Here is a 19,882-nt window from a genome sequence, read left to right on the forward strand (position 1 = left end):
AGGGGATTCCAAGTCACTTGACTATATAACATTAAAACAATAAATTAAGCAATTTTGTTCATGAAATATTTCCCTCCTGGCTGTCAGACTTTTTGCTAAGCATACTGAAATTCACTAAATTAATGAATTCAACAAAAAAAGCCATTTCTAATTATGTTTTTACAATATACTTTAAAAATTAAACCAAATAGGTGGAGGAAGGAAGTTTGGACTTCACTCTTTAGAGGGTAGCAATCTGGACTGTTGAGGCCAGAACATCAACGTTTCATTTGTAGTTTCATTCATCTAGGTAAGAGCAACAGGGCCCAGTTTCACAAAGCAGTTATATTCAAAAACTCACTTTCAACCTAAATTTAGTCCAGTTGTAGAATCAAGTAGAATCTTGAAGTTGTGTCAGCTGCACCACAATCATCCTCACATTATCTCTAAATGTTTCATTGCAGGGGAACTGTTGACAACCTGACAGCTGCCTTGATGTCCAGAGTCAGTGTTATAAAGGACAATGTAGCCTATAGATTGTACTCTGAGCTGAGGACGGGATGAATGCCCGATGTCCAGAGATCACCCTCTGTCCTTACATCAATGACAGACTGACCAGACCACCACTTGCTCAGGCTTAACAAACTCAGGTTTCACTAAACTCTCTTTCTGAAACAAGGCCTGTGTCTCTTACTCTTGGTTGAAGTTATGACATTGAAAAGGTCCATGCAAAATGATGCTTGGACCTGATATGTGTTTAATTCACAGTAATTATGCTAATGCAATTCACCTGCACTAAAGGGCTAAACTCAAAGTTGTACATTCTATTTTAAATCAAAGCCTACAGTTGGGTATAATCATATAAATATGTTGAACAAGTTTACATAATTTCCCCTTTCCCTATCTGGCCTATGTGATGAGTGAATTCCTCTGAGATGCAGTTATCTGCTGTTAATTGCATCTCTTCGGTTGAAGCTCTGTAGAGTGTGAAAGGTCTTTGCTGCCCCCATAGGAAACGAGAAGAAAGCTGCTGGTGTGGAGCTCCCCCAACAGCCCACTTTCAGTATTGCATCTGACATAACCTTACTGATTGTGATACTTTCACAAGACACTTAGTGTTGAATGGTTGAAGCAGTGACGAGGCAATACAAAAGTTCAGTGAGATTTATTGGCACCACACTGGGCAAATAATCTTTACCAACAAGCATATCCTATAAGGTAACAGTTAGTAATCGATCTGAACAGACAGATATAAACTGGTTGCTTTCAAAACTTTTTATGACACCTAAGCATCTTTACCTATTTACATAACAGTTTTTTTTCATTTTCATTGCAAGTAAGCAGTCTTTGCTTTTGTAAACCAAAACAAAATATACACGTACAAAATAACTAATAAGGCACTAATAAAAAATAAAGGGGAGAAACAAGGTTGAAAAACAATAATGTCTTAGATGACTATAAACACAAGGGTCTACTATCCACAAAGCGGTCAAAAAATACAAAATTTTGTTACAAACTTGACAAATGACTGTCAAAAGCTGACCACGGAAGAAAAAACATTAAAACACACTCAAATCATCTCCAACTGTGGGTAGCACATAAAACCTTTTAGAACAAAGCTTGAAAGAATCATATTTTCAGCCCTTTGCTTTGATCAGATCTCACCATCTATTGGGTCTTTGAACCCACACCTCCATTTCTTCAGTCGAAGTTTAATGGTGAGCTTTTTAAAGTATAGGCCTACATTCCTGCAGTGTAGAAAAATTGTCATTAACTTTCCTCTCCCTCAACAAAAAAATAACTTTACATGTCAATGAAGGCAGCTAATAGCATCTGCTGCCTGCCTCTTGTGTAAACTATACTATAGATTATTAAAGTTCTCATTCCTGCTTGATGCCCACTTCACTTTCTGTGTATGACACAACTGCATCATGGTGTGAGACAGCTGGCTTATGTTCTTGGTCTTCATTGCTCTGACCTATGGTTACCATAAAGTATTCCTCTGATGCTGCTTGGGATACTGGACTTAAATATTTAACACACCCAGTGTCCAGTTCAGTTTTTATGTCACTCTCCGTGTTTGGACATACAGCTAGCATAGGATGTTCTTGAGATCTTTGTGGTTCAGCCAGGTTGTAATACTTGACACTGTCATTTACTGGTTCTGTTTTTATGTTACTTACAGTGTTCGGACACGCGTATGGAAGAGATCCCGTAGGTTCCCCTGGGACTAAATACTCGTCCTCAGTGTTTGACTCTGTTTTGACATTGTCATAATATGGATGGAATTTTTCCGGTTCTGGTTGCATATCGCCATAATGTGGATTGTACTCTTCCTCTTTAATGTGTATGTTTCCTTGGAGAGGAAAACCATAACCTACACTCACTAGACTCCCATGCATCTGCACCATCATGCCAGGATCTGTTGGGATCCTTGTGTCCTCATCACGGTACAAAGGTTCCACATTAGTTTTAACACCTTCACAAAAATCCACACGACTCACTTGTTGCACAAAACCACACTTTTTGTCTTGTTTAACCTTGGGATATTTTTTCTGTGTCTTATTTTGTCTCTTCTCAACAAACCTTTGTGAAGACTTGGGAGCAAACACAAATGGCAATTTGAAGAGCTCGTCTGCTCTGTCTCGTGTTTTACGATATTGCTTGACCATGTTTTGAACTTTGGATGCAGTCGCTATGGAAAATTCCCAGCACCTGTAATGTTGTGAGCTCAGATCGAAGTTATAGTCAAGGATGTCATAAATAGTGCGTGGCAGATAGTGTCCTACTTTCTGAGTTGCAAATTTATATATCTCCATCATTACAGCTCTGGTCAATAGGTTCAAGTCCAGTTTGTCTTTCTCTGCTGATGTTGATGTCACATCTAGATCCAAACCAATCTCCATGCAAATGGGATAGCAGTTGCCTTTACTTAGAGTTCTCTTTGGTTTTACGTCACTTATTTTATGAATTGGCAGCGTGGCTTTTTCCTCTTTTGTTTGCAGTGCCAACTTTCTTTGTTTGATCGTTTCCATCATTTCACTTTTCTGCATGGCAGCTGTGTCATTCACTTTACACACATGTCCAGGTTGTCTGTGAGACACTGGTTGAATAACAAAAACTTCATCGAACCAGGCGAGTCCACCATCCTTTCGCTTCTTCGCTCTCTGGAGGAGCTGTGCAGGATCTTCGTCCTTGCTCTGAATGCTAATGTGGAAGTTGTGTTCAACGACTGCATTAATTACCTTACTTTTTAATCCGCACAATTGTTTGGCAAACCGAACCACTTCATTCATCATCCCACGTGTCAATACATGCGTGTCAAGTTTATCTTTTGGTTGGTCTTTGTCCACGCAAAGGTTCAAACCTATTTCCTTGCAGCGCGGGTAACCGGCCATTATCGTCTCCTCTATTGTTGAGAAGGTAGAGGACGGATCCTTTGCAGGGTTTTGTGCTGTGCAGTTTGCATCAGCAGAGACTGTGTCAGTCATGGTATGTGGACGAAGATGATGCGTGCGAACAAGGTCAGATTCATCCTGTTGAAGCTTGTGATTTCGGTCTTGATAGCATTTGGGGCAAAATGTAAACTTGTCATAAGTAGGTTCCTGTAGGCACCTTGTGTCAGGGAGTTCAAAAGGCCTTTTCAGTTGATTAACGCTGGGACTATTATGTTTATTCACAATTCTAATTTTATCAATAGTCTGTTGCGCAAAGGCACTGCGATCCAGCTCATTTGTCAAAATAAGATCAAAATTATATTCCAGTATCTCTGTGACGAAATACTTTGTGGCTGATTGCAGTGCTGTGGAAAAAGTATAAATTTCAACCATGATGCCATTGGTCAGTAATTTAGGATCAAGATTTTGTTTGACTCCAGACCCTACATTGAAATCTATGCCTGCTTTCTTGCATCTGGAGTACGAATAAAGTGGGCAATGTTCTTCATGAGGTGTTGAGAGGATTTGCTGAATATGATTGGCCCGCAATTTCCACATCTTTAAATTGAGCTCATGTTCAATGTCAGGGGACGAGCCAGCACCACATGCATCTAAATTTGTGTTGTTCTGGCAATCCAGTCTTGCCATTCTTGGGAATAGTTTTATTTTGCCCTTTGAATTCTTGTAGGCTTTTACACTTAATAAATTCCTTTGCTCAATTACAGTAGGGATTCGTGCAAGAATCTGAAGAAGTTCAGAATCTCCACTTTGCAAATCAAGATCAAAGTTGTGTCCGAGGACGTCCAGACAAATCTCCTCAAATGTCCCACACAACTTCTCTGTAAAGTTTGTTACTTCAGTCATTGCTCCATTGGTCAGTTTGTTGATATCCAGTTTTTTGTTTGGTCGACTGTTTACATGTAGCTTCAGACCTATTTCCTTGCAGAAGGGATGAAGATCCACACTCTTCTGTGAATGAGCTTTAGTTTCAGAATGTGAATCAGGACAACAAACGCGAGCAACATCACATTCCTTCATTCTCTGGATGCTGCTGAGTTCATAGTTGACATTGCCCACACTCTGATTTGCCACATTTATTTTTGGCATGGCAACAGGAAATTCAAAAAACTCATTTGAGAATTTGACTGCATCTTCACAACTTCTCAGCTGTCTTACTCTTTTCATCAATTCACATGTGAAGATGTTCCTCTGGTGTTGACTCTGCAGGCCGAAGTCAAAGTTGTACTCCAGAATCTCCATGATGAAGTCCTGCTGAGACGCATTAATTCCCAAGGCAAATTTAGCAAGTTCAAGCAGAACCGAATTCGTCAAAGAGTCCACACTGATGTTTTGCTTTGGGCCAAATCCAACATTGAATTCAAGACCGATATTCTTGGACCTGTTAAATGAACCAAACTGTTTGTCGAGTCCAGAGAGGATTTGTTTAACACGGTTTGCACGTAACTTCCACATGTTCTCTGTTCCCAGTTCCTCTTGTTCCATGTCACAGTCGTTTGGTGCATTTCTTGGAGTCTCTGTTTGCTCTTCACCTCCAGATACCCCTCTTTCGTCAGACTGACTTACAAATGGTGGGTTCACATTTGGGTTAACAGTTGGTAAAGTGGATGAGACGTCAGTGGTGGTGGGGGGAAGTGCACAAAAACTCAGACAACTTGGTGCTGATTCTCTAGGGATGTCAGAGCTCAGAGAAAAACCTTTTGGGTTTTGTAAATGATCCTGACTGCCAGCGTTTTCTGAATCTGAGAGTTCGTCTGAGTCTAGATCAGATTCTCCCAAAGGACAAGTGTAGCTGTTCTCTGATCCCATTTCCTCTTGTTCCATGTCACATACTTTTGGTAAATTTCTTCTAGTCTGTGTTTGCTCTTCATCTCCACAAAGCGCTGTATTATCGGGGTGACTTGTAAATAGTGGGTTCACATTTGAGTTTACAGTTGGTGAACCAAATGAGACGTCAGTGGAGGTAATGTCCAGGATAGAGTTTGCACTTTTCTGATTTTGTATATTTTTGAAAAATCTCTGTGAAGCCTTGTGATTGAACACAAATGGTAATTTGAAGACTTCATCTGCTCTGTCTAGTTTTCTGCAATACCTCTTTACCATGTTACTGACTTTGGATGCAGTAGCTATGGAAAATTCCCAGCGCCTGTAATATTGTGAGCTAAGATCGAAGTTATAGTCAAGGATGTCAAACACAGTGTGTGGGAAAGAGTGTCCCAGTTTCTTAATTGCAAATTTGTGTATCTCCATCATTACAGCTCTGGTCAAAAGCTTCAAGTCCAGTTTGTTTTTCTCTGTTAACTTTGATGTCACATCTAGATCCAAACCTATCTCCGTGCAAATAGGATAATGGTTTTCTCTACGCCGATGATTAGTCTTTGTTTTTACATTCCTCATATTGTGACTTTGGTCTGTGACTCTTTCCGTCTTAGTCTGCAGTGCCAATTTTCTTTTTTTGATAGTTTCCTTCATTTCACTTCTCTGTGTCGCAGCTGCCCTTTTCAGTTTACGTACATGTCCAGGATGTTTGCGAGAAACTGGTGGAATAACAAAAACCTCACCAAACCAAGCATCATTTAGAGGCCTCGGTCTGCAAAATAGCTGTGAATGACATAAGTATCGCCTCTTCATGCTAATGTTGAAGTTGTGTTCAAGGACATCACAAATTATTTTACGTCTTGTTGCATGCAATTGTTTGGCAAAACTTACCACTTCACTTATTATCCCACGTGTCAACACACGCTTGTCCAGTTTATCTTTTGGTTGGTCTTTGTCCACACACAGTTTCAAACCTATTTCCCTGCAGTGAGGGTAACCGTCCATTATTGTCTCCTCTATTGTTGAGAAGGTAGAGGACGGATCCTTTGCAGACTGTTGTGCTGTGCAGTTTGCATCAGCGGAGACTGTGTCAGTCATGGTATGTGGACGATGGATGTGACCAGGGTCAGATTGATCTTGACGAAGCTCATGATTTCTGTACTGATAGCATTTGGGGCAAAATGTAGATGGTTCTTGTACGCATGTCACGTTGGGAAGTTCAAAAGGCAGTTTCATCCGTCGATTAACATAGCCTTTTCTTTTATGTGCATTTGCTGCATTAATTTTTCTCATAGTCTGCTCTGCAAAGGCACTGCGATCCAGCTCATTGTTCAAATTAAGATTAAAATTATATTCCAGTATCTCTGTGATAAAATACTTTGTGGATGATTGCAGTGCTGTGGCAAAAGCGTCAAGTTCAACCATGATGCCATTGGTCAGTAATTTGGGATCAAGATTTTGTTTGACTCCAGACCCTACATTGAAATCAATGCCTGCTTTCTTGCATCTGGCGTATGAATAAAGTGGGCAATGTTCTTCATGAGGTATTGAGAGGATATGGTGAATACAATTGGCCCGTAATTTCCACATCTTTGAATTGAGCTCATGTTGGTGTTCAATGTCAGAAGAACTGCCTACATTTTGGTAAATGATTGCAGCCTGGGAAGAGACAGCACCACATGCATCTACATTTGGGTTGCTAGGGCAATCAAGTATGGCCATTGTGCCCTTTATCTTCTTGCAGGCGTTTACACAGGTTGATAGATTCCTTTGCTCCACTAATGAAGAAATTTTTGCGAGAATATTTCTAGCAAGTTCAGAATCTCCACTTTGCAAATCAAGATCCAAGTTGTGTCCGAGGACATCCAAACAAATCTCCTCAAATGTCCCACACAACTTTTCTGTAAAGTTTGTCACTTCAGTCATTGCTCCATTGGTCAGTTTGTTGATCACCAGTTTTTTGTTTGGTCGACTGTTTACATGTAGCTTCAGACCTATTTCCTTGCAGAGGGGATAAAGATCCACACTCTTCTGTGAATGAGCTTTAGTTTCAGAATGTAAATCAGGACAACACACGCGAGCAACATCACATTCCTCCATTTCTGATGTGCCGCTGAGTTCATCTTTGACATTGCCCACGCTCGGAATTGCCACATTTATTGTTGGCATGTGACCATGAAGTTCAAAAACCTCATTTGAGAATTTGACTGCATCTTCACAACTTCTCAGCTGTCTTACTCTTTTCATCAATTCACATGTGAAGATATTCCTCTGGTGTTGACTCTGCAGGCCAAAGTCAAAGTTGTACTCCAGAATTTCCATGATGAAGTCCTGCTGAGATGCATTAACTGCTAAGGCAAATTTAGCAAGTTCAAGCAGAACAGGATAAGTCAAAGAGTCCACACTGATGTTTTGCTTTGGGCCAAATCCAACATTGAATTCAATGCCGACTTTCTTGGACCTGTTAAATGAACCAAACTGTTTGTCGAGTCCAGAGAGGATTTGTTTAACACGGTTTGCACGTAACTTCCACATGTTCTCTGTTCCCAGTTCCTCTTGTTCCATGTCACAGTCGTTTGGTGCATTTCTTGGAGTCTGTGTTTGCTCTTCACCTCCAGATACCCCTCTTTTCTCAGACTGACTTGCAAATGGTAGGTTCACATTTGGGTTGACAGTTGGTAAAATGGTGGTGGGAGGAAGTGCACAAAAACCCAGACAACTTGATGCTGATTCTCTTGGGATGTCAGAGCTCAGAGGACAACTTCTGGAGTTTTGTAAATTTTCCTGTTTGCCAGCGTTTTCTGAATCTGAGACTTCGTCTGAGTCTAGATCAGATTCTCCCAAAGGACAAGTGTAGCTGGTATGTGTTCCCAGTTCCTCTTGTTCCATGTCACAGTCATTTGGTGCATTTCTTGGAGTCTGTGATTGCTCTTCACCTCCAAAAAGGTCTCTATTACCAGGTTGACTTACAAATAGTGGGTTCACATTTGAGTTTACAGTTGGTGAACCAGAAGAGACATTAGTGGAGGTCAGAAGAGGTGCACAAATAACCACACAACTTGATTCTAATTTGCTATCAATATCCAGGGAAGAATTTGCACTTTTCTGATTTTGTATCTTTTCTTCAAATCTTTGTGAAGCTTTAGGACGAAACACAAATGGTAACTTGAAGACCTCATCTGGTCCGTCTAGTTTTTTATGATATCGCTTTGCCATGTTACTGATTTTGGATGCAGCAGCTATTGAAAATTCCTTGCACGTGTAACGCTGTGAGCTAAGATCAAAGTTATAGTTTAGGATGTCAAACACAGTGCATGGGAAAGAGTGTCCTCCTTTCTTACTTGCAAAGTTATGTATCTCCATTGCTACAGCTCTGGTCAATAGCTTCAAGTCCAGTTTTTCTTTCTCTGCTGATTTTGACGTCAGGTCTAAATCTAAACCTAACTTTTTACAAACGGGATAAGGGTTTCCTCTACTCCGACGATTTGTCTTTGATCTTACGACACTTAAATTACGACTTGGCAGTGTTGCTCTTTCCTCCTTTGTCTGCAGTGCAAGTTTTCTTTTTTTGATAGCTTCATTAATTTCACTTCTCTGTGTGGCAGCTGCCCTTTTCAGTTTACCTACATGTCCCAGTTGTTTGTGAGAAACTGGCGTAATAACAAAAACTTCACTGAACCAAGCATCATTTAGAGGCATCACTCTGCTAAATAGCTGTGAAGCAGCTAAGTATCGGCTCTGCAGGGTAATGTTGAAGTTGTGTTCAAGGACATCATTAATGATTTTATGTCTTGTTGCATGCAATTTTTTGGCAAAACTAACCACTTCACTCATAATCCCACATGTCAACGCATGCTTGTCCAGTTTATCTTTTGGTTGGTCTTTGTCCACACACAGTTTCAAACCTATTTCCCTGCAGTGAGGGTAACCGTCCATTATTATCTCCTCTATTGTTGAGAAGGTAGAGGACGGATCCTTTGCAGACTGTTGTGTTGTGCAGTTTGCATCAGCAGAGACTGCGTCAGTCATGGTATGTGGACGAGGACGATGCATGCGAACAAAGTCAGGTTCATCTTGTTGAAGCTTATGATTTCTGTACTGATAGCATTTGGGGCAAAATGTAGATGGTTGTTGTACGCACGTCACGTTGGGAAGTTCAAAAGGCTGTTTTATTCGTCGTTTTACCCTGCCCTTTTTTGCATTTTCTGCTCTAATTTTTCTCATAGTCTGCTCTGCAAAGGCATTGTGATCCAGCTCATTTGTCAAATTAAGATTAAAATTATATTCCAGTATTTCTGTGATAAAATACTTTGTGGCTGATTGCAATGCTGTGGCAAAAGCGCTAATTTCAACCATGACACCATTGGTCAGTAATTTGGGATCAAGATTTTGTTTGACTCCAGACCCTACATTGAAATCAATGCCTGCTTTCTTGCATCCGGCGTATGAATAAAGTGGGCAATGTTCTTCATGAGGTATTGAAAGGATATGGTGAATACAATTGGCCCGTAATTTCCACATCTTTAAACTGAGCTCATTTTGGTGTTCAGTGTCAGAAGAACTGCCAACATTCTGGTCAATGATTGCAGCCTGGGAAGAGACAGCACCACATGCATCTATATTTGTGTTGTTCTGGCTATCCAGTTTTGCCACTGTTGTGAATGTTTTTCTTGTGCCCTTTGAATTCTTGTAGGGTTTAACACAGGTTGTTAAATGCCTTTGCTCCATTAAAGTAGGGATTCGTGCAAGAACATTTCTGGCAACTTCAGAATTTCCACTTCGCAAATCAAGATCCAAGTTGTGTCCGAGGACGTCCAGACAAATCTCCTCAAATGTCCCACACAACTTTTCTGTAAAGTTTGTTACTTCAGTCATTGCTCCATTGGTCAGTTTGTTGATATCAAGTTTTTTGTTTGGTCGACTGTTTACATGTAGCTTCAGACCTATTTCCTTGCAGAGGGGATAAAGATCCACACTCTTCTGTGAATGAGCTTTAGTTTCAGAATGTGAATCAGGACAACACACGCGAGCAACATCACATTCCTTCATTCTCAGGATGCTGCTGAGTTCATAGTTGACATTGCCCACACTCTGATTTGCCACATTTATTTTTGGCATGGCAACAGGAAATTCAAAAACCTCATTTGAGAATTTGACTGCATCTTCACAACTTCTCAGCTGTCTTACTCGTTTCATCAATTCACATGTGAAGATATTCCTCTGGTGTTGACTCTGCAGGCCAAAGTCAAAGTTGTACTCCAGAATCTCCATGATGAAGTCCTGCTGAGATGCATTAACTGCTAAGGCAAATTTAGCAAGTTCAAGCAGAACCAAATTAGTCAAAGAGTCCACACTGATGTTTTGCTTTGGGCCAAATCCAACATTGAATTCAATGCCGGCTTTCTTGGACTTGTTAAATGGACCGAACTGTCTGTTGAGTCCAGAGAGGATTTGTTTAACACGGTTTGCACGCAACTTCCATATGTTCTCTGTTCCCAGTTCCTCTTGTTCCATGTAACAGTCGATTGGTGCATTTCTTGGAGTCTCTGTTTGCTCTTCACCTCCAGAACGCACTCTTTTCTCAGACTGACTTACAAATGGTGGGTTCACATTTGGGTTTACAGTAGGTAAAGTGGATGAGACGTCAATGGTGGTGACGAAATGTGTATGAATACCCAGACAACTTGATTCTGATTCTCTAGGGATGTCAGAGCTCAGAGAACCGTTTTGGTTTTCTAAGTGATCCTGTTTGGCAGCATCTGAATCTCTGACTTCGTCTAAGTGCACTCCTACAGGAAAAGTAGAGCTATGGCCATGCTCTGCTGCTCCACTGGTAAACAAATCAGTGGGATGTGTGTTTGTCTCCAGGTTTGTAGACTCTTGTTCACTTCTTAAAAGTGCCCCCTTTTCCTGTTTTGTCACTTCCTTAACTTTATATTGTGGGGATCCCATATTGGACAAAGCAGATCCTCTGGGTCTTTTGAAGGGTTTTGTCTGGAAGGAAAATAGCTCATTTTTAAACTCTGGGGTTATTTTTCCTCCAGTGGTGATAAGTCGCTTTCTCTTTTTGAGCAGGTCTGATATCTTGAACCAAATTTGATTTTTTACCCTTTGACTTTTGAGATTAAGATCAAAATTATGCTCCAACACACTGAGAACAATAGGTTTGTAGGATGCAGTCAGTACTCTAGTGAAGTGTACAAGTTCTAACATCACTCCCTTTGTCAACAATCCTGGATCTAGACTTTGCTTTGAACCTCCTTCAAGTTTCAGACCAATTTTTTCACAACAAGGGAACAAAGGGGGAAGATCCTCATCTTTCAGTTCTTCTTCTGACTGTGTGAATCCTGAACACTTTAATTCATTCTCTTGTTCATTCCCATCACCATGTGCTTCATCCATGTCTTCTGAGAGACAGTCTGTCTTTCCGTATTCTTTGGTGCCACATCGTGTACACTTGAATTCATCTTCAGGTTCACTATCATCAGTACCCTCCATTTCCAACAGGAAACTTTCAGCCTTACGCTCTGTTGATGCCATGTTCAGTCCATTGTTGCTGCTGAATTCTGGCTCAGATGACGTTTCAAAGAGAGTAAAAACTTCATGTTTATCTTTAGGAGGGTTCCTGATCAAGTCTTTGACTTTGTGCAGGATTCGAGCAGTAAAATCCGCCCGCTGTTGCTCATTTTCCAATCCAAGATCAAAACTGTTCTCCAGAATGCTTGTAATAAAATGCCTTTCGCTCTTGTTTACTGTTTTAGCAAAGTCACAGACCTCAAGTATGACACCATTTGTCATTAATTGTAAATCCATTTTTTTCTGCGTGTTGGATGCTACATTAAAATCCAGTCCTATTTTCTTACTGTAATGGAATGGTTCTGGACATTTTGAATATTTCTTTACATGCATAATGCGCCACTGCCATACTGTGTTGGCATCCATTGTCTTTTTCTCCTTCAGACTGCCCGACGTGTTACTGTAGTCCATCTTCAGTGATATTCTTCAGTGTCTTCCTTTCCTGTTTAGTTCAGGAGACAAACATGATACATTATACACACCGTATCTCAGTCTTGAGTCATACACAATTTAAATGTGTTTGTGTAATATCAATCAGGGAGATAATATTTATCACAGTAAAATACTAACACGTTACACTTATAGCTTCTCAAATGTGAGGACTTGCCGGGCTGTCTATTTCCCGTCGTTAATTAATTACCTTAGGGTTTTTGGACGGTTGATTTAAAAACATAAGTCATCACTTAGGGTCTATCTGGATACTTCTGATGGACATTTGGCAATATGTTGGGACATTTAATTGACTGTGATTGGTCACTCTAAACACTAGAATCTGTGTAAAATGCATAAGCTAAGTTGCAATAAAATGATGAGCATTTCTTGGTATAATGAGATGTAGTGATTCCCCAAGCAGCAATTTGCAGGGGCTGACGTGTTTGGATTTGTCTTAGTACTACTGGATACTTAATCAACTTAATAATAAGGTTAACCAAACTGAAGTTAACCTTGTTAACAGAGAGGAGACACTGCCCCCAGGGAGCGGCATGAAAAAAACAAAATAAAAAAAAAACAAGCATGATATAAGAACAGTTTCTTTTTAGTGGCCATCACTCCAATCAGTCACATAGTGTCAGGAAAAACCTGAATCTCAATCTCCAAACTCAACACTTTGTTGAAAATATTCAACTCACGCGAATTCCTTTGAGTCGCGGCTCTACGCTCTTTGCATTGACTTTGTATGTAAACTCACCGCCCCGAACACTCGCTTTGCTTTTGGTCTGAAAGCACCATCAGTTTTCAGCCAAATAAACTTTTTCTTCAGTTGTCAGTGACGGCCCCACAGAGGTTACATTGCTGAGTTTCCCTACCAGCCCGTCAGAACTGAAGAAGTCTCTCGGATGAGGGACAAAACATCTTTAAGTATCTTCAACAAGTCCAGTTGCCCTTGATTTTAACCTTCCTTGGGTTTTTTCTGTTCATTCACTTTGTATTTTGTTGATTGATAAACATAACATATTAACATGTCTATTTTTGAAAGCATTCTTACTTTAAAGTATTTTCCCACATCTGCTTAAAACTTTTGCACAGTAATGTATATACAAGGGGTGCAATAAATAATTGCTCGTTTATTACATTTTCTCTTGATTAATGACTTGTTAATGCCGTTGACAGAAGCAAATAATTATCCACGACGATCTTGTTTTAGAGATCACCGGACAATTTCATACTTTCTCAATGGCAAACAATTCTCCTTTCTATGTGTGTCCAATGTGGGTTGCATTCAAATGAATTTGAACTATTTATGGGATTTATTTGTTTATTTTCATTTAAACTTTACTTTTGGGGAAAAGTGAGAGCCCACATCATCATTTCATGAAACTGCATATTAAAATGCGATCTGTATCCGGATACGTTACCTGGATATTAACGATAAGATCTTGCCTTTTAGTACACACCTGGTATTTTTAATGTGTTCCTGTTATCCTCATTGAGATTGATCCGAGTCTGAGTATTATAAAGTGTCAGCTAATTTGCCCAAGACTCACTTAAGAATAAAAATCACATAGTTTTGTGAGTTGTTGAGCTAGGGGAAACTTTGTGAAAAACTCTCTACAGCAAATTCATAATTTTTTGTCTCCTCTTGTAAATTCGGTCAACACATCAAGTTTACACATTATTCCTTTCTTTTTAAAAAAAAAAATAACAACGTGTCAGTTTGTCCCAGTGAGTTGCAGTACCGTCATATAAGCTAGGTAAATGATATGCCTTGTTAAGAGCAGATCAGCTGCACAGATGAGTGCAAAACACACTGTTGCACACAGTAATTTCTTACTGTATATACGTGTTTGGTCCATGACAGGACTTCATTTCAGCTGAACTTATGTCTCATGTCTTAAAAAAAACAAACAAAAAAAACACTATGCACCCAATAAATCAATGCACTTAGTGTTAATTGCTTTAGACAAAAGCTTCTGCCAAATGAAATGGAATGTAAAGTTAATTGTACCCCGTGGAATTTTGTGTAAACAAAATACCTTTAAAGATCAGATTCAGTGTGTGCCTGGCAGCCTCTTCTCTGAACTTATCACAACCCCGCCACAAAACCATGTCAGAGAGGGCCGACTGACAATGAGACTGGAAAGGAATGTTTTCTTGCAGACCAACAAATTATTTCAGCTTGCTTCATACCTCGTAGAACATGTTTCAGCTTTGCTAAGAGTTCCTTCAGCATGTTTGGCCCACACTCTGTTTCTGCATCCTAGTTGGGCATCCTCCAGTCGGCGATGGGAGGGTGTTGATACAGTAGAGCCCTGAATGAAACAAGTTGCAATGTTCGTTAACTCCTGCATGCATTATTCGCACAGCACTGAAAAGGAGAGTTTAATCATGAAATTTAAAAGAAGTTAAATATGAAATATTCAGCCAACTGCCAAACACGAACAAAACATTACCGTCCTTTGATACCTAACTTAACCACCCTGTGAACCGACCTTCTGCTCTTGCTGCATTCAGTACACGGACAACTTTGTGTTTTTTTTGTCTTTTTACCAATCTAACTATGGTCATTGTTACATTCTCCTTTTATCTCTCCAGCACTGGAATAGCGGCAAGTAGTCCAATGACCGGTCTAGTGGCAGGAATACCCAATAAAGGCTTTGCGTGCACTAATAGTTGTGTAGCTAATTGTTAACGTGTGTTGGAGATAAAAAGCCTGTCTGGGTAGGTCTGGGCCAGATTGTCGGGACTTCCCCACTAACACTTAACCATCAACAAAAAATGACAGCTATTGGAGTCTCATAGATTTACTGGAGATGATCAGTGTTCAATGCAATAGAGTTTATTTATGTATTATTTTAAATCGATCGCCATACTGAAGTGACTAAACAAAGGCTGTGCTCCTCTTTTTATAGCCCACATTATTATTATTATTATTATTATTATTATTATTATTATAATAATCATCTTTATTTATAGAGCACTTTTTGTTCTTTTGTATTTATTTAGTATATGGACACATCAACCATTGAAACACACTTTCAACTTTGTAAAACCTTTTATTGTGTTTATTAAACCTCTATTCTGTTTGTACAAAAAAGGGCTAACCATTTATGCATCGCAGGAATTACATGAATTGTGTTAGTTTGGTTTGAGAAAAACATGGTTTCAGGTCAAGTTGGTCCAGCATGGTATAAGTTGGATGCCATAGACTACAAACAGTTTCAGATTGGGGAAACCTGTATTGCACTGTGAAAATGCCAATAATAACGACGTTACTGAACAGTATTTATAACAGGGCTTTGATGTTCACTTTAGAAGTCTACGTCTCTCCATTTCATTTGTGATTGACGTGCAGAGTTCATCTTTGTAAATTAAAAAACAAAATCCCCCACCCAAAAATCAAACATCTTCATAGATTGGTGTTTTTATTCTCTCAAAAAAATACTGTTGTTCTCTGACCTTTCCTCTAACTGGCCCTGGTCATCCTCTCTCACTACTCACTATACTGTACAGTACCTGCGCACAGTAGCCCAGTTATTTGCCACATTGTGTATATAGTCTCACACTCACTATTGCCAGAAAGTAATTTAACTGCTGCAACTTGGGGTTGTATTCCTAATACAACTACTGCTATTAATATTGCTTCAAGTAAAGATGGAGCACTTTAACTGGGCCTACTACTAAAACCTCCATATGTTTATCTCAATTTCCATCCTTGTTACTGTCTTACCGTTAGTAAATTTCTATCAGTCTTACTTTTTTCTCTGTTCTTTAACTTACTTATTCTATTTCAGTCAGTCATAGTCAAATGCATAGCATCCACCATGTCTCCATTGCTCTGACAGGTATGGAGTAATTGGAACTGCGAAGAAGGGGGCCATTCGCACCATAACTGAAGCTGTGACTTTGAATAAAGAGGGCAAGCCCGTGGATTGGTGCTACTGGGATGCAAGCCACCCCCGGCTGGGTCACCTGGGAGAGGGGGGGTCTGATGATGAAAAGACCCGAAACCCCCGATGACCCCAGGCAAATCACTGATGATGGGCCCCAGTGCAACTTCGTTCCTAATCCCTTTTTGGTTCACTCTTAATATCCTTCCATCGAAAACACATCAACAATGAGGATTTAGGGCATCAAATGTGTTTGCAATGTATGCCATGTACCATGCAGGACCAACTTGAGCTGAAACCATGTTTTTGTCAAACCAAACTAACACAATTAATGTAATTCCTGCGATGGATAACTCGTTAGCCCTTTTTTTGCGTTTCTTGCTAACAGAATAGAGCTTTCACAAATACTAGATTAAACAATGCTGAATATGGGTTTTACACTGCGTTAATGCTTTACCTGAAATTCCTAATAGTTTTCACTACAGTAATACGTGCAAAGTGTGAAGGATCCCCCCACCAGTTTCCCTTAACTGCAGAATCAGAAGCTTACTTTAGCGTCGTATACAATGTACCTAATGTAGGCTGAAATTTCACCGGGGCGTTCTTCTGACCCGTTAACCCCACGGACGGTGTTAACTTACATCAAGGTTCAAAATATCTCAACTCTGGAAGAAACGATGCTTATCTTTCGCCATCTTCCTTTTAACTTTTCAACGTTACAATCACCTTCTATCTCTCACGCAATACAATGGCGTAAAATCACGTTAGTGCAGTGGTTGGTCGAGTAGCGGGAAAAACCAATAAAGGCTTTGCATGCAGTGTAATAGTTGTGTAACGGTTAAGTTACCTAGCTTAACGTTTACTTTGTTGTCCCTCAACACGTCAACCTGTAGCTTAACGTTAAAAAACACACACTTTGTGTAACTTACAGCGACGAAGCAGGTAAAACACAAGTAACGTTAGGTTCGACTGCGACTTCACGACTCAAAGGTAACGTTATTACTTGTGCTCGTAACGTTGTATATTTCGTATATGGACACATATCAACCACACTTTTGGTAGCTTAGGCAGTTTAGCACACACAACAGGGAGGGGAAAGACAGACAGGATTTGTTTTGAGAAAAGTAACGTTAACGCTACAATCCCATCCATGTTATAGAAATAGGACGAAACACGCTGGAGTACACGTACCTTATTTAGGCTGAACAGTCACTGAGGCGTTCTTACTTGTTGGTTTCACACCATAGACTATATATAAAAAGTTTCACACACAACGCCTTTTCATGTTAATCAAGGCTGATATCGGGTGGTAGAGGAAACGATGGTGAGTTTTTACAGGAAGTGATGATGAAAGGTCAGAGTGCGGGGATTTTAATTAAATACCACCAGTTCTTTTGCGACAGCGCCATCTACCAATTCTCGGCAGGCATGCAAAAGTCGGCATAACACCGGTCCTTGGATTGCGGTCCTGAAACTGCCGCTACACTGCTCATTGTAGAAGTGATAGTTTTGTTTTCCACTACCAGTTTTTTCGCTTGTAGCCCTTTATTTCAGGTTTCCATGGTGGAAAGGCAAGGCATGTTTATTTGCATATTAGCACATTTTAACAGTAACGTTATTCAAAGTACTTACTTCAAACATAAACATAGGGAAATAAAAAATACATTTAAAGACATTTTAAAAAAAAGTTAAACACAAAATAAAAACAAGATGAAACAGGACTGTGAATGTTACAGTGCAGTGTAAGATATCCATCAAAAGCCTCAAATTTGATTATAATAATTTGATAATAATAAAAAGCAAGGGCAAATAGAAAAGTATGCAGCCATGATTTAAAAGAACTGAGAGTTCAGCAGGCCTGCAGTTATCTTGGAGTTTGTTTTGGAAATTTGGTCCATAAAAATGGAATGCTGCTTCTCCATGTTTAGTTTTGACTCTGGGGACAGACAGCAGACCTGTCCCAGATGATCTGAGATGTCTGGATGGTTTATAACATAGCAGAAGATCAGAAATCTATTTTGGCACTTAACCATTCAGTTATAAACCAATAGTAATATTTTAAAATCAATTATTTGACAGATAGGAAGCCAGTATAAAGGCGTCAGAACTGGAGAGACGTGATCCAGTTTTTTGGTCTTATTGAAGACTCGAGCAGCAGCATTCTGAATCAGCTGCAGCTGTCTGATCAATTTTTTAGGGAAACCTGTAAGACACCTTGGTTCTGAAAACACTTACTTCAGTTTTATCTTACTCTGCTTTAATTGAAGAATATTCTGGCACATCAAATCGTTAATTTATTCAATGCACTTGCTCAGGGTTTGCATGGGATTATTGTCCAATGGTGATGTGGTTATGGAAATGTGTGTGTTGAAAGAATGGAGCCTTGGGGACTCGACAGGTTACCTATAGACACAAAGAAGTCCCTGTCCTTTAAGTAGGATTCAAATCAGTTTAGACTGTGTGGAATTCACCACTGAGATTAGATAATACTAAGACTATGGTCTTATGGTTTAAATGGATGTCACAAGAACAGGCTCAGTGCTGTGGTGTGGTCAAAACCATGACTGAAAGACATCAAACCAGTTGTGTTCAGTGCCAAGATGTTTTTCAACTGTTGAAAAACAGCCTTTTAAATTATTTAACTTAAAAATAGGAAATGTTTGATATGGGCCTTTAATTGCTCATTAGTGATACGTCTAGATTGTACTTTTTTAAGAGTGGCTTGATGACTTCAGTTTTCATGCCCTGTGGGAAGACACGTGAGAGAATAGACATGTTGAGAATCTGTAGAAGATCTGAGTCCATGTAGTTAGAAACATTTTTGAAAAAGCCTGTTGTCAGATTATCAAGACAGCAGGACAATTCTAGAAGTATAATGTCCTTTTTTTGTGGTTGATGGATCAAATTGTGTCATAAGATACTATTTGAATTGATTTGAACACAGGGACAACATATCCTGTACCTGAAATGGAAGCACTGACTGCCTGTCTAATTTTGTCAGTGAAGGCGCAATTCATTGCAGGCCCTGGTAGATAGAAGTTCAGAGGCTACTGACAGAGGAGTGTTGCTTTGCCTGTCAAAAGTAGCAAACAAGGCATGTGTAATATTATTATTTTTTGGTGATGATGTCAGAGAAGAAGGACAGCCTTGTAAGTCTTTCTTTGCAGATGTCATAATGAACTTGGAGAGTTGTTTTTCGCTACCTGCATCCAGCTTTTCAACACTCTTTTTTTTCAGTTCCTACCAGTGTAGCAATTCTCCATGGAGATATTTTCTAACCAGAGACCTTCACCTTAGTGGTGCAATGACATCAATAACAATTGTAACAATTTGTAATTTTAAAACTGAAATGATCCTGAAGCTCATTGACTAACACCCAAGAGAGGATAGGTGTGGAAAAGAAAGTCTGAATAAATATCTTACTTTCACATTTCAGTGATATATCGAGAAGATTGGCCCTTGGCTCAGGCCTTATCTGTTTAGCAACACCTGAAGTTACTCAACGTCCTTCAGGATCCATTATTCATTTATGTTACAACCTATTTATAATTTTGACATCATTGTCTGTACTGTACATGTATTATGCTGGTCACTTCAGTAGACATCTATTGCATGTATGTCCATCCTGGGAGAGGGAATCCTCCTCTGTTAGTGTTATGATCTGTTTGTTTTTGTTTTTTGTGTGTGTGTGTGTGTGTGTGTGTGTGTGGGGGGGGGGGGGGGGGG

General features: G+C 39.7%; 2 protein-coding genes across 3 annotated transcripts in view; both read right to left on the minus strand.

The window, feature by feature from the left end:
- Positions 1 to 17,513, minus strand: part of LOC123977502 — a 24,118-nt gene extending 6,605 nt beyond the window's left edge. Inside the window, exons 1-3 of one of the 2 annotated variants that reach the window (XM_046060239.1) lie at positions 17,348 to 17,513; positions 14,457 to 14,578; positions 1,130 to 12,270 (exon numbers count right to left, since the gene is read on the minus strand). In XM_046060239.1, coding sequence (XP_045916195.1) covers positions 1,860 to 12,239 — 10,380 coding nt within the window. In that variant the 5' untranslated portion in view covers positions 12,240 to 12,270; positions 14,457 to 14,578; positions 17,348 to 17,513 and the 3' untranslated portion in view covers positions 1,130 to 1,859. Of the gene's footprint in view, positions 1 to 1,129; positions 12,271 to 14,456; positions 14,579 to 17,347 lie in introns of those variants that run through there. The other variant, XM_046060238.1, reaches the window with a different exon arrangement.
- Positions 17,514 to 18,829: 1,316 nt separating this feature from the next.
- Positions 18,830 to 19,882, minus strand: part of LOC123978218 — a 6,289-nt gene continuing 5,236 nt past the window's right edge. The window contains exon 4 of the mRNA XM_046061387.1: positions 18,830 to 18,901. Coding sequence (XP_045917343.1) covers positions 18,830 to 18,901 — 72 coding nt within the window. The remainder of the gene's footprint in view (positions 18,902 to 19,882) is intronic.

Source organism: Micropterus dolomieu, linkage group LG10 (genome assembly GCF_021292245.1).
Source record: "Micropterus dolomieu isolate WLL.071019.BEF.003 ecotype Adirondacks linkage group LG10, ASM2129224v1, whole genome shotgun sequence".
NCBI classification, from domain to species: Eukaryota; Metazoa; Chordata; class Actinopteri; order Centrarchiformes; family Centrarchidae; genus Micropterus; species Micropterus dolomieu.